This window comes from Hermetia illucens, chromosome 1 (assembly GCF_905115235.1).
Source record: "Hermetia illucens chromosome 1, iHerIll2.2.curated.20191125, whole genome shotgun sequence".
NCBI lineage: Eukaryota > Metazoa > Arthropoda > Insecta > Diptera > Stratiomyidae > Hermetia > Hermetia illucens.
The window spans coordinates 16,332,983-16,359,179 of record NC_051849.1 but is presented as its reverse complement, the minus strand read 5'-3'; the positions used below and the strand labels follow the sequence as shown (position 1 = coordinate 16,359,179).

The 26,197-nt window shown below is 44.6% G+C and overlaps 1 protein-coding gene across 1 annotated transcript in view; it reads right to left on the bottom strand.

The window, feature by feature from the left end:
* LOC119659997 (LIM/homeobox protein Lhx9-like) overlaps nucleotides 1–26,197 on the bottom strand; it is a 67,061-nt gene that overhangs the window by 8,905 nt on the left and 31,959 nt on the right. The window contains exons 4-6 of the mRNA XM_038068376.1: nucleotides 13,668–13,868; nucleotides 13,405–13,574; nucleotides 599–837 (exon numbers count right to left, since the gene is read on the bottom strand). Of these exons, the coding sequence (XP_037924304.1) occupies nucleotides 599–837; nucleotides 13,405–13,574; nucleotides 13,668–13,868 (610 nt within the window). The remainder of the gene's footprint in view (nucleotides 1–598; nucleotides 838–13,404; nucleotides 13,575–13,667; nucleotides 13,869–26,197) is intronic.

Sequence of the window (26,197 nt, the reverse complement as noted above, 5' to 3'; positions counted from 1 at the left end):
TAGTTCCCGGCCGTCAGGCCGTCAGATTGGGTATAACCTACAATTCGGCTGCAAAAACTAGGTAAGCAATTTTTTGAGGACCTCAAGGAGATCTCTAGTTGCACGGTGAAAGGAACGGGCTGAATCATAACATCCGATGGTGCTGGAATTTGCTTTGCTTCTCTTTCCTACAGCAGTCTGTCTTAGGAGTTTGTGGCGTTAAAACCGCGTACCAGAGCGGTTATTGGGTTCCTCGGAGCGGCCACTGTCCTCAGCTCAAGTTTTATCAGATTAAATTAAAGACGAGTAATTGACTACGTCGTTCAATATATATGCCCTGCAAAAATAGCTGATGTCAAGGACTATATGCAATTATCTTTAATAATAACAAATAGTCCACTACCAAACTAAGATTTAATGAACTCAACAATATCTTCTCATCAAGACCATCTTAAGAAAACCATTGTATTATGTTGAAAAAGCACTGAAACATGTCATCCAGAATTGACATGGACAACATAATAAGCTCCCAGGAATGATGATATCGACATACATATTTTGTTAACAATTTGTTCAATTCAAAGGTTGATTACGTGAAACCACGTCTCTTGGTACCTACCTGGAGAACTCGTTTCGATAGTCCCGTCTTCTGAGCCAATTGTTTCAGGTCCTTAGCGTCGGGATTCTGATTGATTGCAAAATACGATTTCATGGTTCGAAGCTGATGATGTTTGAACGATGTTCGCATTCGTTTCGTCCTTGTTTGTCCTGAGAGGCTACCACCCGAACCTGGTGACTGACTTCCGTCATATGTCGTTAGATCCAGCGACGACTGACCAATCTCGTTATGAAGTAGTTCTACGATGATAATTGTAATTGGTAAGAAATGACAAATAAACAAGAGGAGGATGGGATGTTTGTAAGAATGCTTATTATATTTTATGGTCTAGGACGGAAATGGGAATGGAAACAGGGAGGGGGGCTGCAGTTGAACATGAACAAAAACCAATTGCAGTCTTATAATAACCTCCAGGATTGTTGATTGTTGAATCCCTTTGTGAAAACAGCGCAGTAGTAATGGGGACATTTTTTGTTTTTCTTTATTAGAGGAGAAAGAATGTTTTCACTACAAACTCTCCCTTATTATCCTTATGTTCGGGTAAAAGTAAATCCTTTGTACCTTCCTTGATGGTGACTGTTGTGCTCGGAACATTCGCTGTTTTGATAACAGCTACGAAGTGGGTTCGCATTTGTTTTCTATTTCGAAGATATGATTTCAGGGACCTGCAATGATTTGCATGTGTGCTTGCGTATTATTGCTTTGTCTCCTGCCAATTTCCTGGGAGAAGACTTCAGGGTTATGCCCATATGTAGATTGCACCATCACTAAGGTCCCACAACCACTTGAAAAAGCATAAATACATAAATCGACTATCGTAGAAACATCATCAAACAGAAATAATGGAAAGCAACAAAACGAAACGACAAAAGCTACGCAAATACAGAACTCGAAACTCCCAAGTAGCTCAAGATCAGGATAAACAGCAGCCAACAATCCAACCAGAGTCCAAGCGGAAAACAAATGGAAAATGGTAGCATTTAAATGCAAAGAGCAAAATACTGTAGCCTTGTCCATCTCCTCCACCCAGAAGGGCTGCAGGGCTCCGGCAAAGGTACACTCTGGCGGAATTGAGCTATACAACAATGGGACAATCAACATGCCTGCGATTGTACGGAGCGTATGAGCACCTTCGAAATTGCCTGCAACAATGCTAAGTGTATCGGCAAATCAACAATGGCACATTCTCCGTTCTGTTGGTTTCGTTTGTTCCATCTCCGCTGTTAATCGAAGGAGAGTGGAGATTTTAAACAAAGGTTAAATTCACAAAAGGTCATACACAGTAGCGAGACCATATAAAATTATTATCGGATAATACCACCATTGAGTTCTTGTACGGGGGAACAGCTAGTAGTGCTGAGGGGAACTAGCAATAGATGAAGGATTTCTAGCAAAAGGTTTGAGAGCATCCAAATATTTTCAAGTTAGCCATTTATCATGTAATTTATTCAAGAAAAGCAATAAAAGATACAAATGTTACTTTTTTAGAAATTCGGGAGTAATAAAAAGATATGAAAATTGTCTTCAATATACTAATTTTGTAAGGATCAATTTTGGTTTCAATTGGGCCTCGAAGTTTCTAGCTATTTGCCACAAAGGTCTCAAGGGGTCAAGCAGTGCACTGCAGGATAGACTAACGTGGAACATAGCTCCCTGAGGCCAACCTATCTTTCTCTGAGGATAAGCTGTCTCTCTTCTAGGGCGATGCGTGGTTTCTCAGGGGCCAAGCCTCTCGTCTACCAAGACCGTTAGTGAGTGGTGATAGCCACACCCTGTACGAGGTGACTCTACTATTAACAAAACGCTACGGATCTAGACTGGGGAGTCGAAAAACACCTCTCCCAACCCAGGGTGTCATACGAACCGTGCCCATTGGATAGTTTGCAGTCGGGGGTAACTGACTGTATTCGAACGGAGTCTCACTAATACCTGGTCGCCTCAGTGATTAAGTTAGATCTTACCGTGTTACGGGGAGCTATGGTACGGTGGACCTCCTAACCCCCATATTCGTGGGAATCCAATGAGTACAAGCAATAAAGATAAAAAAACAAAAACCAATAAAGCGGGGCCCCGTACCGCACACAAACTGGTTAATCAGGCGGAGACACATCTTTGAAATACTGAGAGTCAGGTGATTACACCCAAGAAGGGAGAAGTTGGGACATCAAGTAGCGGATCTAAGGTCAACATTGGTATACTGCGTGGACAATAACCAATAAACGCCACTGCTTAAAAAGCAGGGACCAATAAAAGTACGTCTGAGATAAATATATCAGATGCCAGGAAGGAAACAGGTCTCAGTGGAACAGGTGCTAAATAGTACTTGCGCTATCTGAAGGAAGGCCTGAAACCAGAAAGAGCCCTTAAGAAGGCTCAGGATAGACCTAAGCCATCTCTACCGGAGCCGAGAAATCGGGGCGCAGCAGAGATTAGCCCGCATGATGGGAATGCTCCCAAAAAATCCAAACCTGAACCCAAGGAGGGAGAAAACCCGGGCAGGTCAGGGGTGAAAGCGGGACTCAGGAAGTCCACTATTAGATTTGCTAGTGCGGTCAATGGCATTCGACATACTGCCAAAAAATAGCAAATACTCACTCGTGAGGAGCAGGAAACCATTGAAGACCTTGTCGTCAGGCAGATTTGCAAGGGATGGACTTCGAAACTTGTGTTCACCGGGATACGCTTTCGACCAGGTCTTATACTGGTGGACTGCGCGACAGAAGGCATTGCAAAGTGGATTAGAACCATAATTCCTAAATTGCCAGGCTGGGAAGGAGCAGAACTGTCAACATGTGTTGGGGATGATATACCAGGAGCGCACATGGTGACAGTTTTTCTCCCAAAAGCCGCGACAATAGAAACGGAAGCTCTTATGGGCCTCCTAAACCAATAGAAGAGATGAGTACTTTCTTGAATTTATTCTTAGCAATAAGTTAGAAATATATAATTTAGGGAACACTCCAATATTAGTGATCAGCACTAGACAGGAGATAATAAACACAACTGTAGGGAATACTCTAATGAATGGAATTGTCAGGAATTGGAGGGTGTCGGATGAACCCTCTACGTCTGATCACAGGATAATCAGATTCAACATTGACGGTAACTCCGAAATAAAAAGAATAATAGGGAATCCCAGGAGAACTGTTTGGGAATCCTCTGCAACGCACTTGAGCAACAATATGACCCACCTTTAGGGGGGCGGTGATATCTGGAGCGAACTGGGGCCAGAGACAGTGGTGGAAAACCTCAACACAGTCGTCATTGACGCTTATGAGGCCAGCTGTCGGGCTAAGACAGTTAAGTCATCAAGGGATGTACCATGGTGGAACGGGAAGCTGGCCAGAATGAGAACAGAGGCACGAAAAATTTTCAACCGGGAAAAGCTGGCAGAGGTACAAAAATGGACTGACTGTGTATAGCAACGAGATCAGGGTAGCAAAACGGAACAGCTTCAGGGAATTCTGTGAAAGGATCGAACAGATAACAGAAGCAACCAGGCCTTGCAAAGCTTTAGCTAAAGACAGGGCAATATCCTCTGTCTGTTTGAAGAAGGAAGATAGCTGCTTCTCAGAACTCATTTCCTGGGGTCCTACCCCACGGTGGTAGGCGACAATATTCTGCCTGACACCCTAACAACGAATCAAAGGAGAAGAACGGAGAACTGGAAACTAGCAAAAGAGGTATGCTTAGAAGCTAGGCTAAGGTGGGCAGTAGGAAGTTTTAAACTACTGAAATCACCAGGAGTGGATGGATTTTCCCAGCACTAATCCAGAGAAACCTAGGAATCATCTTAGAGTCTCTTCTGAGGGTGGTAAGGGGGAGTATAGCACGAGGATACATATCAAGGGCATGGAGACGGGCAAAAGTAGTCTTTATTCTGAAAGCGGGGAAAAGGATCCTTTTCATCCTAAATCTTTCAGACCAATTTACTCGTTCGTACTCAAAACGGTGGAGAAGGTCATAGACAACTATATTAGAACTAACGTTCTAAAGCATAATCTCCTACATCACTGTCAACACGCTTACCGGGCAGGACGGTCAACTGACACTGCTTTGTATTGGCTGACAGATGTATTACAGGATGCCATAGAAACGAACGAAATAGCACTCTAGCGTCTTTGAATGTCGAAGGAGCATTCGACGACACATCGCAGACAGATACAAGATGCCCTGAGCCGCAAGAGAGTGGGAAACAGCCTGGCATTCTAGATGGGCAAAATGCTAGAAAGCAGGCAAATAGAAATACCGACAGGTGCAAATTCTATTGTCATGAACACTACTCAAGGTTATCCACAGGGCTACTATCGCCGCTGATGTGAAATATGGTAGTGGACGAACTCCTGGACGTGCTAACAAATGTTGGAATACAGGCCGAGGATTACGGAGACGACATTATTTTAATCTGTTGGGGAAAATATGAGAATACCTTATGTGATAGAATCCAAACTGGACTAGGGATTACTAGTGCATGGAAAGTGGGGCTGCAGATCAATCCAGTTAAAACCACCATAGTACCATTCACCAGGAGGCGTAAGCTTGTTCACCTGAGAGCCATAAGGTTACATGACATGGAGGTGAAACGAGAAACACAAGTCAAATATTTGGGAATTACGCTAGACCAAATATTACTCTGCAAGACGTATGTCGGAAACACTTGTCGTACGCTACGAGGGCTTCGATAACTTGTAGGTGCATAGCAGGAAAAAATGGGCTTTCACTCCGAAGACACTACTTTGAATATACACTGCAACAGTAAGGCTAATAGTTACCTGAGTGGCGATAATCCGAACAGAATACTTCAAGATGGCCGGGAGTATCAGTGAGACGGGGAGGTGCCTATATCGAAGAAAGATTGATATTCTTTTTAGGCGGTATCCCGAATTACTGATACCAAGGGGTAACATGGTAACGAGGTTTCACTTCGATAAGAAGTGAAGTTGGAGTAACAAGGCAAACTGGAAGAGCTGCACTGCGACATACGGCATAAACCAGCAACTGATTACTTGGTACACTGACGGATCCCTCACAGCAGAGGGAGTGGGTGCCAGGGTCATTGGTCCAAGGAAAATGTACTTGGAGCCAATGGGTAAACACACTAACATATTCCAGGCGGAAATAGACGGCATATACAGATATGCCTCCTTTAATCCCCAAAGGAACTACAGGCGGGAGAACATTGCTATTCTCATCGGCTGCGAAGCAGCGATCAAGGCAATTAAGTCCAACCAGGTGAACTCTAAATTGGTATGGGAATGCCCCGAAAGATTGAATACGTTCGGCTCGTTTGACAAGGTTTGGATACTCTGGGTACCATGCCATGTTGGGTTGGAAGGCAATGAGACAGCAGGCGAACTAGCCAACAAGGGAACCTTTACAGCAGTCCAGGGGAAATACGAACCCAAACGTGTAAAGGATTGTTTAAACCTCACCAAAAAGAACCGGCTAAACTATCACCGTGGGAAGCTTGGGATATCTACGGACACTGCCTGCAGGTTTTGTGCGGAGTGTGTAGAAACCTCTATACTCGTTCTGGGAGAGTGCCTAGCACTTGCGCAAAGTAGGTCGAGGCATCTGGGAGAACACTTAATACCAGATGCAAAATTGAAAGATTTGGAAGTAGGGAATATACTAAAATTCCTAACGGTTAAAGGCTTGCTTGAGATACTATGAACAATATCATCATCATCATCAAGGCGCAGGTCTAGGCCTGCCTTAATAAGGAACTCCAGACATCCCGGTTTTGCGCCGAGGTTCACCAATTCGATATCCCAAGTCTGGCGTCCTGATCTACGACATCGCTCCATCAGGCAGGGTCTTATAGACTTTCCGCCCACAAGAACCTATTAAGCTGGATTTCCACAACTTGACGGTCATGGTATCGCTTATAGATGACCTATGATTAATAGGTACATTATAACCAGTAAAAGGTCCATCCGAAAACATGGACACTCCATTGAAGCGCTCCGTCGACACATACTTGCACGCCGCTATGCTAGCCAGACTCGGGAATGTGGGAGGGTCCTGTGAACACTTCGATCCCTCACGTGTCATGGCCCAAAATTGACGCGTCTCCTCCGGTGCGTGAATTCACGCCAGATCTTCAAAAATACACCAAACACAGGGATTTACGAGTACCTATCGAAATAAACAATTCGCGACCTAATCCTCGAAGCGCGCGTGGAGCTGTAAAACTCTGAACCCGAGTGTCGCGATTGAGAAGGAGGATCCACAACGAACGAATCATATACTGGATCATTGTTTTTCCTGCTTCAGATGTATTGTGAGGCACAGCCTCTAAGGTTCCTACCATACCTTGACATCCTTAGGCCATGTTACTGCAAGATGTCCCTCGATTGTTTGAGTTTTGTGCGGCTAGAGAGGCGTAGGGGAGAGTATTACGTATAAGAAGATGCATTCCCTTTTTAGATTGTTTCTCGAAAAGGCGAAAATTCTGTCACAAAGACGCGGAGAGTACAATTTTCGCTTTAATTTGCAAAGGTGAGTTTTAGTTTATCTGAGTTGCTGCCGGGTTATCTATCAGTTCCGTTGACATCTGATCGCCTCTGTGGTCAAGCCTGTCATTACCATACGTCGGGAATTATGGCACGGCGGACCTCCTAACTCTTATACTCGTGGGATTCAAATGAGTATACTTATTAAAAAGAAAATCAACAAAGTAGCAGGACCCTGTACCGCATGCAAGCTGGACTATCCTATCATCACCATCATCAACGGCGCAACAACCGGTATCCGGTCTAGGCCTGCCTTAATAAGAAACTCCAGACATTCCGGTTTTGCGCCGAAGTCCACCAATTCGATATCCCTAAAAGCTGTCTGACGTCCTGACCTACGCCATCGCTCCATCTGAGGCAGGGTCTGCCTCGTCTTCTTTTTCTACCATAGATATTGGCCTTATAGACTTTTCGGGTGGGATCATCCTCATCCATACGAATTAAGTGACCTGCCCACCGTAACCTATTGAGTCGGATTTTATCCACAACCGGACGGTCATGGTATCGCTCATAGATTTCGTCATTGTGTAGGCTACGGAATCGTCCATCCTCATGTAGGGGGCCAAAAATTCTTCGGAGGATTCTTCTCTCGAACGTGGCCAAGAGTTCGCGATTTTTCTTGCTAAGAACCCAAGTTTCCGAGGAATACATGAGGACTGGCAAGATCATGGTCTTGTACAGTAAGAGCTTTGACGCTATGGTGAGACGTTTCGAGCGGAACAGTCTTTGTAAGCTGAAATAGACTCTGTTGGCTGACAACAACGGTGCGCGGATTTCATCATCGTAACTGTTATCGGTTGTGATGTTCGACCCTAGATAGGAGGAATTATCAACGGTCTCAAAGTTGTATTGTTGTATTGTATTTATTCTTCCTGTTTGACCAGTGCGGTTTGATGTTGTTGGTTGGTTGGTTTTCGGCGCTGACGTTGCCACCATACATTTTGTCTTGCCTTCATTGCTGTGCAGCCCAAGATCTCGCGCCAATCAACGCCTGCTCGATCTGGATGAAGGCAGTTTGTACGTCTCGAACGGTTCTTCCCATGATGTCGATATCGTCAGCATAGGCCAGTAGTTGGGTGGACTTGGAGAGGATCGTACCTCTTGCATTTACCTCCGCATCACGGATCACTTTCTCCAGGGCCAGGTTAAAGAGGACGCATGATAGGGCATCCCCTTGTCGTAGACCGTTGTTGATGTCGAATGGTCTTGAGAGTGACCCTGCTGCTTTTATCTGGCCTCGCACAATGGTCAGGGTCAGCCTAGTCAGTATTATTAATTTCGTCGGATACCGAATTCTCTCATGGTCGTGTACAGTTTTACCCTGGCTATGCTATCATAGGCGGCTTTAAAGTCGATGAACAGATGGTGCAACTGTTGTCCATATTCCAACAGTTTTTCCATCGCTTGCCGCAGAGAGAAAATCTGATCTGTTGCTGATTTGCCTGGAGTGAAGCCTCTTTGGTATGGGTCAATGAATCGTCCCATCATGATTCTATAAGCACTGCCCCACGGGTTTACGTCCATTTCTGAGCAGAGATCCTTGAAGCATTTCCTCTTGCTTCGCTGGATGACGAGCTTGAGGGTTTTGCGAGCTGTCTTATAGGCGCCCTTGCTGAAAACCGCTTGCAAGTGTTCGATCGCAATATCTGTATCAAGTTCTGATCGACTCACGTTCTGTCATCACTTTGCTTCATAAGACACTCGTTAAGAGAAAGCAACTCTAGCAGCAGCAGGACGCCTTTTACTTCTAACGCAGCCATGCACCGCTGATCGCCACGTTTAAAACACACACGATTGGTCTGCGACATCTGTACTTTTGACAGTTCATCATCGCAGTCGTGCAATCAACGATTATCGGCGCAGACTTCTTGTCCTAACATGGCCTCCTCATCGAGATCCGAGGTTAGAAGTTATAGGATTCTTTGACTGAGCTTAATTCGTATGACAACGTGAAAGCTACTACAATTCACAGCGTTTCCACCATTTCGGAGGTTGCTACACCTTCTGCAGAACTAGGACGTCAATACACGGCACACCTAAAAGAATTCGAGAGCGATTGCTGCCTATAGAGCCGAACCATCTCGCTTGCGGACCTACGAGATTCACACAGCAAGACCATGATTTTCGAACACCCACGCAGACTTGCCGGACCTCGGTTCGAAGCTACCATGAAACAATTTCGCGATTTAGAGAAACAGGGCGTCATTTGACCAAGATCCGACTTATGAGCTAGGCTGCTTCATCTCGTCTCCACGCCAGACCTTCAGAAAGGATGCAAGACTCTGGATCATTATCTGCTGATCGAAGATTTCTTATTTGCCATTGTTGATTGTTATCTCGCCAAGGATAAGAGGTTCTACCTAGTTTGGGCGCGAGAATTAGGAGCTGCCTTTTATAGCAACACTCGCTGACGCGACGACAATCTCACTGACCACTCTAGCCCTGAGGATGGACGGCACCTTGCTCGTGCAGGAAGTTCGTCGTGGTACTGACGACTTCCGGATTTCTTCTCCAGTACTTTCAATGCCGCTCTTTTCCTTTCTTTTTATCGACCATCGACCACTGGTCTACGCCCCTCGGGAACGCTCAGAGAAGACCTCGCCCAGACAAATACATCAACCGGAGTATATCCTGAAACACCAGGTAGTCTTTAAGTTCGTGAAGGAAACGAACAAAGGTGGCAGACCTTCTTTCGCACAAGTGCACCATCGTTATGCCTTCTATGTTCATTTCAGAAGCTGTCACCAAAGCCCAAGCGGGTGATGAAGAAACGTTCTTCGAGGCTCTAGGGTAGGATTTTACAATATAAATAAACACAACTAATGTATGAAGTTTAGTATTTTACTTGGTGATCATTTTATAGGTGACCCTCTTCCATGTTTGTTATCTGTAACTCCAAAGAAAGGTGGAATTGGGAACATCAATGTATAGTGCCTTGCTACAGTCCCCCAGTCCTGACTAAGGGCGGGGCAGTTGTTCCACAGAAGCAAGAAAAGACAGTTCCCGAAAGCTAGGATGATACAGTCTGTCAGCCGCAAGGCTTCGTATTTCGTGGACTTTTCGTAGGCTTCCCCTCAAGCTTAAAATCTAACATCATTAAAGGCAAGGACAAGGCAATCATCAGAGCATCAACACATCCCAAGAGGATTGTGGCATCCCCCACTCACGAGAATGAGTGGTGAAACTACGCTCGATTCTTTTAAATTTCAATATTTCAAAAAGCGTTTTGTGTTGACTTGATTGGATTGCCGATAGTCAAAACACCATCCTTAGTGTCCGGAGACGACACGAGGGGAGGACTAACTCAAAAATCTAAAATGATGGCGAAATAGAACGTGAAGGTCTGTCCACAAACATTGAATCTTCGTCGAAGCCACGTGCTTGCACGTCTTTGTACTAGCGAGGTTCGGGAATGTGGGAGGGCCCTTTGAGCACTTCAGTTCCTCACGCGTCATTGCACACAAGTGACGTATATGTTCCGGTGCGTGGATCCACACCGCATCCTGAAAAATAAACCAAACTCGTAAATTCGCGCATCTATTGAAATAGGTAACTCGCGAGCTAATCCTGGAAGCCTGCGTGGACCTTTTAAATTCCGGATCCGAGTGCCGCGATCGAAAAGGAGGACATACAGCGGATCACATACTCGATCATTGTTTCCCCTGCCTTAGACGTATTGTGAAGTACAGACTCTGAGGTTCCCACCATACCTTAACATCTTCACGCCATGTTATTGGAGGATGTCCCGCGGCTATTTGAGTTCTAGGGGGCCAGGGAAGAGTAGGGCAGAGTATTACGTATTAGAAGATGCATTCCCTTTTTAGATTGTCTTTGGAAAAGGCGAATGAACGACTGGCGCAAAGACGCGGACCCTACAATTTTAGTTTTAATTTCCAATGGTGAGTTTTGGTTTTGGTTTATCTGGGATGCTGTTGGGTTATCTCTACATCGGGTTTCATTGACACTTGGCCGCCCCAGTGGTCAAACCTGCCCTTACCATGCCACGGGAATTATTGCCCGGTGGACCCCTTAACCCTTATAATCGCGCGATTCAAATGAGTATGCTTATTAAAAAATCAAAAAGAAAATCAATAAAAAAACAGGACCCCGTACCGCACGCAACCTGGTCCATCAGGTAGAGATATATCCCCATAATAATAAGAACCAGGTAAGTCCACCTAAAAAGCAGAAGCTGGGAAATCAACCAAGGGAGCCATGCTCAACATCGGCTTACTGCAAAGACAGCCAACGAAGGCTCTTGTGCAGATGGTAGGGACTAGCGAGAGTACGTCTGAGGCTAGTGTATCAAACGTTAGGAAGGAAGGAAGGAGATAGGCTTCAGTGGTGCAGTTGGTAAGTGGTATCTGAGCCTGGAATCAAAAGCATTTGACAATGGAGCCAAGGAATAGGGGAGCAGCCGATATCAGCCCGCGATTAGGGAATACTCCCAAGAAACCCAAATTTGAACACAACATGGAGTAAATCCTGGGTTGGTCAGCTGTGACAGCAGGAGTCAGGAGGCTTGCCGTTTGCTATGCTAGTGCGGTCAACGGCATTCCACTGGTATAACGTCGAAAACACTTCCGTAGCAAATACTCACTCGTGAGGAACACAAAGTTATTGGAGACCTTGTCGTCAAGCAAATGTTGAAGGGATAGAGTGCGGAGTTTGTGTTCCCCCGCATATGCTTTCGACCAGGTCTTATACTAGTGGACTGTATGACGGAGGACACTGAGGACCAGCAGCTAGGAAGTTACAAAAGACTGATTTGCGTATATATCAGTAGGCCAACGAGGACATGTCCAGTGATATCCCCGGAGGTTCTTTTCAGATGAAGGCATGAAAGGCGATGATCAGAATGTCTGGGAGTATCAAAATCAGATGAGATCTTCAGCCAGTAAACCTCATCCTGACTCTGGAAGTTTGCTCTAATGTCATTTGCTTGAAATTGCTTTATAGTTGCGAAAAAGGAATTTTGCAAAAAATAAATGTCTTCCTAAATTGACATTGGTTTCCGATATCTATGCATGATAGTATCCAACTCAGGAAAATATTGAACCACTATCAGCACATCAGCTTTACCTCTTGACAATAGTTCTTACGTCAAGGTATGAAACTCTCGCAGAGGCGACACTTGAAATTATGTAGAACATGTCAATATTGCTCGAGCGCGGAGTGCTTTGTTAAGGACTCTCATATTCGCCCCTTGTTTCACATGCTTATATGTCATATGTGTATTTACGTACGTTATTTGTATACATTATTGTGAACATTATTGTCTTCCCGTCAAAGCAAATGACGACAGCGACTTGTATGCATATATCCTACGCCAGGACACTTCAGGTTTGCTATAAGGATATTCGCTTTGTATGCATCACATTGAAAAGGTACGAGTAACGCCATGAGGGCGCTCCGTTTTTTTCCTCATTCAGTTCTCAACTCAAGTGGACAAAGCTGTCGTTTCGTGTGAAAACTTCCATACGTGACTTTCAAAGATTATTGAATGATAGAGAGAGCTGAGAATGCAGTTGAGGCTATGGAGGGCAATGGGGTCGGTGTCGCACGGTGGCATCAACACCCCTGCGGGACTTTATTAAAAAACTGCTGTTGCAAAGTGCTTTTTCTCTATTTTCAAAAGGTTTTTCTCTCTTTCGATTTTCCTTCAGTGCCACTTTGGAAGATACCTACATAATGTGCAGATAGCGTTAACACATTCATCACACATATCCATACCTGGCCCGTGTGTTCCGTGTGCTCCTTATATTCTTGGTAACGTGGAAGTACTTTTCGGTGTAAGGTCACGATTCTTTAACAGTGCAAGGAAAAATTGCAGTTCGAACGTGCAAATTGGGACTACATGATTTTTGCATAAGGGTATCATTCAGATAAGAGTGGGTACATAATGGCGTTATTTTAAGATGGAAATGCATCCACAGAAGTTTTCACACGATATAATTCGTTTGCTTTAAATCTGCAAAGGAAAAGTGTCTGAATCTTGTTAAGGACGGGGGGATACTACTTGAGGCAGAATCTTGCATGTCCAAGGTTGGCTCTTAAAACATTAAATTGAGGACCAAATTCCAGGGTACGCAAGTGTTCTTTAAGTGGGGAGCTGTGAAAATTGCTAGGACTCAGTTCTAGATGGAAAGGATGAAATTTATAATGTTATAATGTTGTTTGCACCTATCAGCCTCTCTGTACAGTGTAATGCTAACGTGTGGATTTTTGGAATAATTTGATATAATTTGAAAGAAAGTATCTTAAGATAAAATCCATTGCAACAAAACTTACCCATTCGCATTGGTGTTGGTCCTCTATCCATAAGATCAGGCGATTCATCCGAATGCGGATGAGGGTGATTCGATGACGACGATGATGGTTTCCGTTTTCGTGGTCGACCTTTCTGGCCTCCTGTGGTGGTAAAGTAGTGGGTGTTGACCGTCGACAACGAGTTCGCCTCACTGCAAGCATGCATACGTTATTATCTAGTGTGAAACAGGTGAGTAAAGTTGGGCTTAGAGTTCAAAAGCATATTATATGACTATCAACAACACCTTAAAATGTCGCCATCGAAGTGGTCACCGCAAAGTACTCGTCCACCACGAATGGCTGCGGTATCGCCGGCACTCAGGTGAACACCACAAAGAGCACATGAGAAGCAATCCACGTGAAATACCAGATCGCGGGCGCGCATTACTAATTCGGATGAACTTAATCCTGTACCACAACGAGCGCATCGTCGTGATGAAAATAGTCTGAAATGTAAAATGGAGATTTTGCAGATTGAAATTCATTTCGTATAATTAAATTTTGAATATATTGAATGATATTCGAATATGAAGTGCATCAGTGGGCGTACTTTAAGAGTAAACGAGATTCATTAGTGAAACGATGGGGTGCAGCTTTAAAATGTATCTTATGAGAAACGCATCTGAAACAGTAATAATTAAAGCTATTCTGGATGCAATCGGATAGGGATTCGATCGGTGTTGTTCAGCTTCAGGTAGTATTGATGACAATTCTAAACTGTTCGCCTATTTTTGCAGATAGGCTTCCCCGGTATGCAGTTTTCTCACCCACTAAAACCACAAGTACTTCTCTGCTTATATTCTCGCGGAACCACCATATAATGTTACTTCATGAAGAGATATCTGGTCTACACCAGCACGATTGAATCACATGTCTGTTACGCTTTCCTGGTTCGATCCTGGAACTTTTCTTGGACCGCGGTTTTGGTTGCGTTTGCCCCGCTCCAATTAGTTTTCAATCTGATGACCTCCTCCACGGTATTATAGGGCTCAATAATCGCGTTAAGCTCGTCATTCAACCTCCCTCTTTCATCCGCGAATCTCGGAAAATGTAAGATAACATAACATTCGGTAACAAGCCTAATTCGAACCGATGGAAATACCATACTTTCTGTAACCAGCGCGTTCTGAAAGCAACTGTGTTAAGTGGTAATTCAATTCTATGTGTTTTCGTTCCACCCACCTTTCAATACACAGGATCAGCGTATGGGTCCAGCGGCCACATTCTCTTCCCCGGTTCAACGTATTGTCCAGTGTTCTCCTCGGGACAGAAGCCGCATATAGTAGGATGGATTTCAGCACAGATACTCTAGCGGCCGGCATATTGCAGGCAACAGCTGATGCCCGGAATACCGAAGAACCCTCAATGCAAATACAAATCAACCTCAGCTACTGCAAGTGGCACAGGGGAGTGACACACGAGAAAAATATTGACGTGGCCATAAATAGTGAGCCATATCGAAATAGCAGTGATGACATTTGGGACAAGACTCAAATGGGTCAAGTAGCGCTATGGGCTTGCGGAGGACAAGTCTTCTAGGAAATAATGGAACACCCGGGAAAGCCTTCATCAAAGCGAAGGCTCCATGCAGTGCTACACTTGACGACTATAAGTACATACTGAGCGCTTCGGTTCTGGATGCATGATGACGTTGACCGATAATTATAGCAGGTGATTTGAATGCGCAGGTTCTTGAACGTGGCAGCCGGACAACGAATGTGAGCGAGCGAGGCATTTGTGGAGCTATACGTGGTACTCGCAGGTGTTTGGACCTTTTACGCTTTCAGAGGAAGGGCCTTGCAGTCAATACTGGACCTCACATACGGGAGCACCACTTTAGTCAGAAGAGTTGCCTGGCAAGTTAGAGAAGCACTCACAGTGGCCACCAGGCAATCTGCATTTAGATCAAGGGCCAATCGAGCTCGGGAAAGAGTTCTTACAGAGTGCAGGGTGGGGGTACCGAGTTGGATGGCGAAATCTGTCAAGTGGGCACGTTCTTTGCGACGCTTGAGCCTGATATATCCCTGATTAGTACGGCCATAAAAAGGGCCAACGAGATCACACAATGGGTAATGAAAACAAATGATGCCACTATGCCCAGAATAAGATTGTTCCCCAAAGGCAGCCCAATTACTGGTGCAAAACCGAATTAGTAGTTTGCTAGCCTATGTTTCCGGGTAAGGAGGCTCAGGGAAACACCCAGTAGCGACGATCGAGAGGAGACGCATAGACAACTGCAAAGCTGCTCAAAGGAGCCGATTTCCAAAATTAAAAGGAACTGCTTCGGACAGTTGTGCGATGATGCGGATATAAATCCTTTGGGCAAGCCTACAGTGCGCTTCTTTTTTCTTTTTTAAAAAAAGGGAGAAACCTTCAAGCCGTTAGTAGGGTTGCTGTCGTAACCCCCTTAAGACAATCACAAACATCCATGACTATAGCTCGGATTCGAACCCGGGCACTATGTTGAGATCGTGAATCTAATAACTTAACCATCTCAACTCTCAAAAGCGGTAATGAAAAGGGTGCGGAGATCACCTCAGGTTATCACGCTGCTTCTTCACCAACAAGACAGCCAAAGACAAACAGTGGCCCAGGTCAACGAGAGTGTGGTATCTACAGTTACTCAGGAGGAATTACAGGAAATAAGTGGTAGGATCGATGACAACAAGGCCTCAAGTTCAGATGGCATCCCTAACAGCGCTTTAAAGGCGGCACTGAAGACTAGGCCTGGCCTTTCGGTCAACCCTTTCGAACCGTCTCCAAAAGACGGAAAATTCCTTGCCCAGTTCATCAATGGCGCACCAACCTACATCCGGTGTAGGTTTGCCTTAATAAGGAACTCCAGACATCCTCGTTTTGCGCCGAGGTCCACCAATTCCCTAAAAGCTGTCTGTAGGTGTACCTTGACCTACGTCATCGCTCTATCTCAGGCCAAGTCTGCCTCGTCTTCTTTTCCTACTATAGATATTGCCCTTATAGACTTTTCGGGCTGGATCATCCTCATTCATTCGGATTAAGTGCCCCGCCCACCATAACCTATTGAGCCGGATTTTATCCACAACCGGACGGTCATGGTATCGCTCATAGATTTCGTCATTGTGTAGGCTACGGAATCGTCCATCCTCATGTAGGGGGCCAAAAATTCTTTGGAGGATTCTTCTCTCGAATGCGGCCAAGAGCTCATAATTTTTCTTGTTAAGAACCCAAGTCTCCGAGAAATGCATGAGGACTGACAAGATCATTGTCTTCTATAGTAACAGCTTTGACCCTAAGGTGAAACGTTTCGAGCGGAACAGTTTTTGAAAGCTGAAATAGACTCTGTTGGATGACAACAACCGTGCGCGGATTTAATCATCGTAGCTGTTACTGGTTGTGATTTTTCGACCCTAGATAGGAGAAGTTATCAACGTTCTCAAAGTTCCAGTCTCCTGTCTTTATTCTTCCCATTTTACCAGTGCGGTTTGATGTTGTTGATTGGTTGTTTTCTTTGGTGCTGACGTTGCCGCCATATACTTTGTCTTGCTTTCATTGATGTGCACCCCAAGATCTCGTGTCGGCTGTCGATCTGAATGATGGCAGTTTGTACGTCTCAGGTCGTTCTTCCCATGATGTCGATATCGTCAGCATAGGCGAGTAGTTGGGTTGACTTAAAGAGGATAGTAATCCTTACATTTACCTCAGCATCATGGATCACTTTATTGAGAGCCAGGTTGATGTGGACGCATGATACGGCATCCCCTTGTCGTAGACCGTTGTTTATGTCGAATGGTCTCGAGAGTGATCCTGCTGCTTTTATCTGGCCTCGCACATTGGTCAGGGTCAGCTTAGTCAGTCTTATCAATTTCGTCGGGATACCGAATTCTCTCATGGCCGTGTACAGTTTTACCCTGCAACTGATTTCCATAATCCAACAGTTTTTCCATCGCTTGCTGCAGAGAGAAAATCTGATCTGCTGCTGATTTGCCTGGAGTGAAGCCTCTTTGGTATGGGCCAATGATGTTCTGGGAGAATGGGGCTATCCGGCCTAGCAATATAGCTGAGAGTATCTTATAAATAGTACTCAGCAACCTGATACCTCTATAATTGCTGCACTGTGTGATATCTCCCTTTTTATGTATGAGACAGATAATGCCTCTTTGCCTTTGCTGTCTCCAGTTGGCGGGACCTCGAACTCACCGATGTTCTGGTTGTTCAGTAGTTCATCAAAATACTCAACTCATCACTCCAATATGTCCATTCTGTCGGAAATCAGATTTTCGTCTTTGTCTCGGCAGGATGAGCATCGAGGTGTGTAACGCTTCATCCTATTCACTGTTGGTAAACTTGCGCGTCAGGTGCGTTTGCTCCCTGTACTTTTCGAGTTCACAGACCTGTTGGTTCTCCTAGGCTTCCTTCTTCCGTCTGTGAGGTCCGTCCGCGGAGTTCGTGATAAGTCTCTGCGCGTGCCCGCGTTCTTTGAGAATGGAACATTACTCGGTATGCGGTATTCTTCCGTTCCGCCGCTAGCTTATATTCATCGTCAAACCAGCGTTCCGACTCTTTTCGCGGCTGGGGTCAAGTATGTTTGTGTTCGTATTTATGATAAAATTCCTCAAATGATTGTGAAGAATATTTGTTGATGCTTCATCTCCAGGATCTCTGTTGATTGCGGTTATTGGGGCATCCATTTCGCTCTTATAAGTGTTGCGGAAGGCTGTGTTGTGAATGGCTTCAGTGTTAACTCTCACCTGATTGTCAGAGGGGATTCTGGGTGATGTTATTATCGGAGCTCGGAGCAGCATGCCAACGAGATGGTGATCTGAGTCTATATTGGCCCCCCTATATGTTCTGACATTCATCAAGGCTGAGGGGTGTCGGCGTTCAATCAGCACGTGGTTAATTTGGTTAAAAGTGGTCCCGTTTGGAGAGGCCCACGTATGTTTCTGGATCGCTTTCCGCGCAATACAGGTACTTCCAACAATGATTTCGTATGACACTGGTAATTGAAGCCCGTTATCATTTGTGTTTGGATGGAAGCTATGGGAGCCAACGTATCGCCTAAATACGGGCACCGTCCCTTGCTTCGGAGGTTCGTTCTACTGTCTCGTAGAAGGTATCCTTCTCCGACTCTGCACTCTCCTCTGTAGGGGTGTGAACGTTAATGAGGCTTATATTTACAAATTTGCCTCGTAAGCGCAGAGTGCATAGCCGCTCGCTTATGTTTTCAAAGCCAATAACAGCAGGTTTCTTTTTTTGTCTGCCTAAGAAACCTGCTCCGAGCACATGGTTTGGATGGCCACTATAATATATGGTGTAGCAGCTCTTCTCCAGGAAACCGGTCGCTGTCCAACGCATCTCCTGCAATGCTCTTACATCAGCCCTATATTGGGCCAGGGTATCGGCTAGCTGTTTGGCAGCTCCATCTCTGTACAGGGAGCACACGTTCCACGAGAAAATGCGCAAATAGTTATTCCGTTGTCGTTGCCGGGTTTGTCGTTGTGTTATCAGTCCAGTCCGTGGCTCCTGTTGTGGCTACGTAACAAGTTGTTTTCCGTATAGGGTTGTCAGGCCTACCCAACTTCCAACCAGGAGGGCCAGTTGGTATAATTTGCCCCGTTTTTAGGCGCGGGAGACTCGTCTTCACCTTTCTTGCTTGCAGCTTTTCGTTAAGAAAGAGTTCCCAGCGGTCACCACGTGGAGGTGGAGATAGGGTTTTGTAGTAGAGCTGTTGGTGATGGTTCAGCAGGCATTTTCCAGGTTTTTTGCTCCATCATTACAATCCCATTTATAATTCACTGCAAATAGCGTCGTAAGAAGGGCTTTTAAGGAGGTGGAGATAGGGTTTGGTAGTAGAGTTGTTGGTGTTGGTGTAGCATGAGTTTCCCAGGTTTTATTATCCATCGTGGATACCAATCATGCTTTGCCCTGGAATCTATACTACCCTTTGACCATCCTACCCTACTACTATCCTTTCATTTGGAGATAAAACGGAAAGTCACCAGCGAATGTAGGTGTGCTACCAGTGGTACGTGAAAGGGCGACCAAAACGTGATCAGCGCCTATCTGTATATTCCTAGACTAACATAAAGGGGGTCTGGTACCCGCCAATTAAACTTCCAAACCTGTCTTCGAGAAGGTATATTCTGTCGTTTTGGGATAACAGACCTAATAATTTTTACTGACGAAGCTGAATCTGGTTCTGGGGAGTTTTCTGAAAACTCATTCAATGAGGTTATTTATATGCCTCTATAATTGCAGCGGAAGAATATCTACAACAAAAGGTTAGGTGTCGCGTTATTCGAATTACGCTGACTGTCAGGACGTTATATCAGCATTAAATAGGAACACCATATACAGCCAGTTCATGTGAAATAGTCACCAGTTGGTGTAGAAACTTGGCCGACTGAAAAACACATCCCTGATGTAGGCGCTAGGGAACTCGAACATCATTGATAATGAGGAAACTGACAGACTGGCTCGCCTAGAGTTCACAATCGCGAGGCTACAGACAGAATATGACATTAGGACATACATTATAGAGCCAATTTTGAAGGGTGGAGTTGTAAGAGTTTACGCAAATGAATGGAGAAATTCAATTTTCTACCGGTGGACGAAAATCTCTGAGAAAAAAACCCGGAGTCCCTAGAATGACATTTGCACTGTGCTTTAAGAACATGAAATCTTTGGTAGGGGATACATGAAAGCCCTGGTTGGACTTTTTACGGGGCCTTGCTCCGTAAATTACCACAGGCAAAAAATTGGGCCGATAGTTCCGTTAATATGAGGAAGAAGAGAAAGTGGCCCTGCCTTTCATATGGAGCCCGGTCCACTCATACCTTAGAGGAAGATACCACGTTCTCCGGAATGAAGAGTCTGTCTGTCTTGGATTAAGGGAGTAATTTTTGCATCCACTTGATGATTTACAGGACCAGACGACTTCGGCCAGGTTTAGGCCTGAATAAATGGCCTGGCCATGGCGTGTTTGCTGTTATACGTATATGAAGGAGCGATTACAACTTTCAACCATTTGCGGTCAAGCTGCTTTCAGAAAAAAGGTTGCGTCCCTGTTGCCCATACATTGGGCTCTTCTTTGTTGGCTAAAATCAGAAATCTTGTATATCCGAAACCGATCATCTGTCTCATCTCTCTTTTTCTCAGTACACTCAATTGGTTCCGGAAATACAGTACAGTTACGCAGAAGAGATGGTAAAGGGGGTTTGGTAAAGATTTTAGCGCCATCACACTATAATCAAGTTTTTTAATAAGATTTTTCAAATGAGACCTCATCTATATTTGATTTTATTTAGCATTTCGGAAGTGTTCATTCAAAAGTGGGTTCAGGCAACTGGAACCAGAATCCTCTGAACTAAATCAGCGTTTTACGAACCATGGAATGAATCATCTACCATGCCGCATCTAAGGGTTTTTTTTACTCTTGATTAAATATTATCGTCCGTTGCGGTTTCAACGATCATATATATGTCATGGAGCTTATATATTCCAATATTTACCACAAACCAGTGTGCAAATTCGAAACAATAGAAAAGAACAAGGCAGCGTGTTGTCTGATCAATGTATCCAAACCGGTGTTCACATCGAAGCCCTTAAAAGCCCTTCTATAAGTATCTGAATGTTTAAGGAAACGTAGTAAACACATTTCAGCGAAAAAACCTGCTCAGGCTTGCGAAACAACAGCTACGTTCAGTGTACATAGCACACTGCCTTCTGCTCCATCTTCTCCGCTCTTTTGTTATAAGATAACCGCATCTTTTCGAAGGAATTGTTGTAAGTCCAAAAACAAATCGCCACGATGGTTACCATCGGTTGCTTCTGCAAACTACGCTACTGCCATCCCTCCAATCGATTCTTTCATATATTATATTATCCCGAAAACGGCTGCCGCCTTCTGCCTTGCATGAATTGTCCGATATATTCTGATAATTCGAGGAGCGAAGCAAAAGAACGACCATACGGAATTCTTTGCAACTTTCGAACGTGACTTTTCTTAACTTCACTGGAATAACCAACATCTTGCACCGAAACTTCATTTTTATCTTGTCTGGAGTATTTTTTGCTTTTTACTTGGTTTGCCTTAAAATTCGAAGGTTCAGAAACGATGCTCCCTTGTACTTTGCGATATCATTCATCAAAGGATCTTGTTAGCCATTTTATAGGTTATTGAATGGTATATTGTTGCTTGGTGGCTACGAAAAACGATACAAAATGGTTCGTTGTGTTTTGGTAATGGTTTTTCGAGTTATCATGATTGCTGCGAGGAAGACGTTGTATATGAAATTATTAATTATTAATACAATCGTGCAGAAGACCTGCATATTGAAATTGGAATTGATTTAATTTAGAAACCGTTTCTCAGATGGGATTGCTGTATAATATCATTATTGCGGAATTGATTCGTTTGATGGGAATGTATATTAACAATAATTATCTCTTGACAGGGGCGGTGGAATTCAAGACATTTGTAAATATAGAATCGTACGAAACAAGTTAATAGAGAGGGAAAAAAGTACTCAAGATGAATTTATCGAAAATAGCATGGCAGTTCCTGATTGCATCGATTATAGCTCCCACAAATCGCTTAGCATTTGTCTAAGCTAACTTAATCAACAAATAACGTAAAACAATTCTTTAGCTTCAATGTTGACCCCTTAATCAAGTTATTGGAATCAAATTAAATTGTGTTAAATAATATACGTATATGAAAAACAAAAGATTTAAGCGAGTAACTTCATTTTAATTGAGTTTAATGTATATTCCACTAGAACCAAGTTACTCGCCTAAATCTTTTGGGGTTCTGTACCGGCACAATTTTTGTCTTTTTTTAAAGTAGGGTAGGTAGAGTGTATGAATCCCGTAACGATTCGCAGTCGGAGAATCAAATAAATATCTCTCGTCATTAGAGAATTACCCTGGAATTGTTTGACAAATTACTACGAATTAGTTCTCCAGGTTTCCCGGTTAAGACCTTCAAGTCAGGGAATTCCTTTCATAAACAAGAGGAGGAAAGAGGAAAGATGCTGTTAATTCAAAGAATTCTTTGCCATCTAGCCCCACCGGTGTATCATCTTCGCTATAAGGAAGAACCCGAACATAATGTGTAACATGATTGGAGAAAGCTTCCCTGTGTCTACATAAAGTTGCTGATGATACCCACCCCACCTTTCACAAGAGGAAAATGTGTGATAGGCGTCGTCCACTATCTCATTGCAGAACACACAATCAGGAGGTTGCGCCTTTCCAGTCTTGTGCAGGTAAGACTGAAACCCTTCATACCCACTTAAAAGTTGGGTAAAGAAATAGTCAAACCCACCATGCTTTCGATTCAGCCACGAATCTAAATTGCTGATGAGCCACACAGTTCATCTGCCTTGACCCATTCTGCCAAGAGGGTAAACATTCAGTTAAGGTGCGTTGCCTTTTTTCACGGTCAACTAATTCTTTTAAGTTTACGCCCTTGCGCGTAAATGGCTGTGCGCTGCTTAGCAAGGAGGTCAACGGGAATCGCTTCTGTGATCATTAAGGCGGCGGTTCTGAAAGGCAGACGCGACTCGTAATGCTCCCCGTCTCTGCACTGGAACCGGGCGCTTACGACGCACCTCGTTTGGGAGCAATACAAAAATGTGTCATTCATCACAGGGCCAGTGAAGGTAGCGCAGGCTGAAATACCTAACCAGGCCCCGGGATGCCCAAATAAGGAGGTAGCTTTACAGAATGATGCTCAGTAACTTGCAGTGTTCTTGGTCTGCAAAAGACTCAAATAAAATCCTTAGACCTGAGTAGGTGGATTCAGACACGAGCCGGATTTAAGCGTTGTCGTCTGTCTTTGCAAGAGCAGAAAAACAAAAGCTCATCAGGATATAAACGACAATGGTGAAGTGCATACGATCGGTAACGTTTCTCTTAAAGAACGGCAGCAAACAAGCGTCTTACGGATCCCAAACAGCCCACTGAAAAATAAACTGCGAAAAAAGCGAAAAAAGGAAGACGGATTTGAAGAAGCCCAAAAAAAGAAGCAAAGAAGGAGGAACACGGCTTGCTGTCAGAAAATCGTTTGTCTAATGTCAAAAAGGTTACAAATGGTATGTAAATCATTAACAGAAAAGGCGAGAAAAGCCGACGTAAGTCAAGATATTTGCGAAAGTTTTCAGCGAAGTTCGCTACAAGATGAAGCCCAAAGACAGTGGAGCCGACGGGTTCTCTATACGGAAAATGATACGTGGCGGAGTTCTTGTTAAATTAGGCCTGAAGGCAACTACCAAAAGTACGTTCAGTGAGGCGCGCAAGAGGAGAAGGAAGACCTTGGTTTCTAGTCCAGAATCTATGTCCTCTTTAGAATCCCGAGATTTTGACTGCCTCACAGGAAAGGTCGAAGTGGAGGAGGTCTGATGGAAGTTGCCGAACAAAATGAGAGAAAAGTCCTTAGAAGCGAGAAAATCAATATTGAATGGGTAGTATGTAGGGTGCGGAGTGCGAATGACCCCAGCAAGTGTTACATGTGTCCGAACTATAGACACGACTTCACAGAAACCTGACAGGAGGACAGCATGCCAGGTAGGTCACCAAGCATATACGACAAAAAGAAAGAGAATTACAAGGATAGTGGCGGCTTTGGTGAAAGCGTTGCATATAGTCTGCAAGGCGGAACTGGAGTGGAGTAGGATGCTGCTAGCAGTGAGTATAACCGCTCACGGGTTGCTAGGGCAGTGAGCGGTGACTTAGAGCTTGAATGGGGAGCGTCTCGTTCAGACTCCAGAGGGAAACGTATTTAGAAATGGCGACGCGAATCGGCTTCGTAATTTTAAACTCCTGATCCACGCCAACGTTCCGGCGCCTAAGCTGCGAAGAAACATTCCTGACGTAACTTAATTGGGGCATGCCCCTGCCAGGTTCCAGAGGGAAATGGATGCGGAAACTGTATTCGTAGTTTTATGATAAATTCCAGATTCACGCTAATGTACCGGCACCCAGGTTGCGCAAGAAATATTCGAGAGGTAACTTTTGCTTCGGTGACGAGTTATAGAAGATTTCGTGACCACCAGTATATCGAGTTTGACGCTATTCGTCAGCGAGCATTAGCCCGGCGTTCCCTGTGCACATAGAATGCTGCGAGAGTCAAAATTGGGAGATTCCTTGAAACTCTGGGAACAGGTAGAGTCACGTTGGAGGGCACTTCGAAGGGTGAAGGGTTTGAAGCTGACACTGTCGTAAATTCAGTAATGAAGCTGATAACAACAGCCTATGAAGTCATGAGGTACCTAGCCATGACAAGCTATATGCACCGCCGCTTGGCACAACATCTACACAGGAGGCATGCCCCACAAAGAGAGAGATCAGTTAAGTCAACAAGGTGAATGGTGATCCGTGAGAATTTACGAATTGGTCACCCAGAAAATCGTGGATGTGTGGAAGTCTTGCATTCTTAGTACCGACCAGATGAATCACATTGTATAAGTATTATTCCTTGGACATCTTATATGGGTTCAGCTTTTCATCATAAAAGGGTTCGAAAAGACAGTTCTCACTATGAAAAATAACATGGTGCTCGCTCCTGATGGCATTCCAGTGGAAGTACATAAATCGGTGTTCCAATAACAGCCAGACTTGCTGCTCGGCACATTGACTCCTCCTGAAGGAAGACATTTTTCTATGCCGCTGGAAGGTGGTGAGGTTCGCGTTGACCAGCAAAGGGAAAGGAGGCCCTGAGTTGCCGTCTGTGTATTGACCGCTATGTGCACTTGACACGGGCGGGAAAGTGCTCGAAAAGCTCATCAGGAGTAGATTCATTGAAGCGATACATGTTGCGTGGACTTTTCCCTAAGGTAGCTTAGGTTCAAAGCAGGGAGATCTTCGGTAGATGCTGTTATGGAGGTCGTGGATGCGATTTATCGAGTTGAGCCATACAGTTGCCGATCTCGACGGATGTGTGTCATAACGCTTCTTCTCATAACGCTTGACACCAGAAATGCCTTCAATTCCATAAGATAGTCATATATGTTAGGTACATTAGAAACGCTTTCTTCGTGCTGAGCTATCATCATCATCAACAGAGCAACAAACGGTATTCGGTCTAGACCTACCTTAACAATGAAATCCAAACATCCCGGTTTTGCACCGAGGTTCACCAATTCGATATCGTTCCATCTCAGGTAGGATTTGCCTCGTCTTCTTTTATACCATAGAACGCTTTCCGGGTTGGATCATCCTCATGCATACGGATTAGGTGACCCCGCGGAACCTGACTTCAACTAGAGCTGGATAATCGCAAAGGAAGTACGAATTTTATGGTATGCCTAACCAGAGGGCACGGTCCCCTATGAGCTATTGCCCTGTGTAGACCGCCGTAATTTTGTATGCATTTGCACGCATCTGGCATAAGAGCCCTCGTGATTGATTTTTATATAGGCACGCAAAATCCTCCTTGACTTGGTGCAAGTAGTGAGCCTTCACCATCTGAAGTCCACAGCTGCTAAGTAGTGCAAGTAGATTTCGCTCTTGACAGTCGCCAGCGGGACACATACTATACTCGCCGAAGGACTACCAAGAGCAAAACCGCACCTAGCCAATCCGTAACTATGTTCCTATGACCGGGAACCCAGAGAAGGATGACCTTGACCGTTCCGTTGTACTTCCTGTCAAAGCCCACCAAACAATACAATACAATACGTTAGGATGGGACACACGGAATAAGGTCGGCCGGAAACTCCATTTCTTTGCAAAGGTTCTCTTGCAAGCATAAAAAGCTATACAGGCCTTCTTAACCCGCAGTTCTATGTTCAGT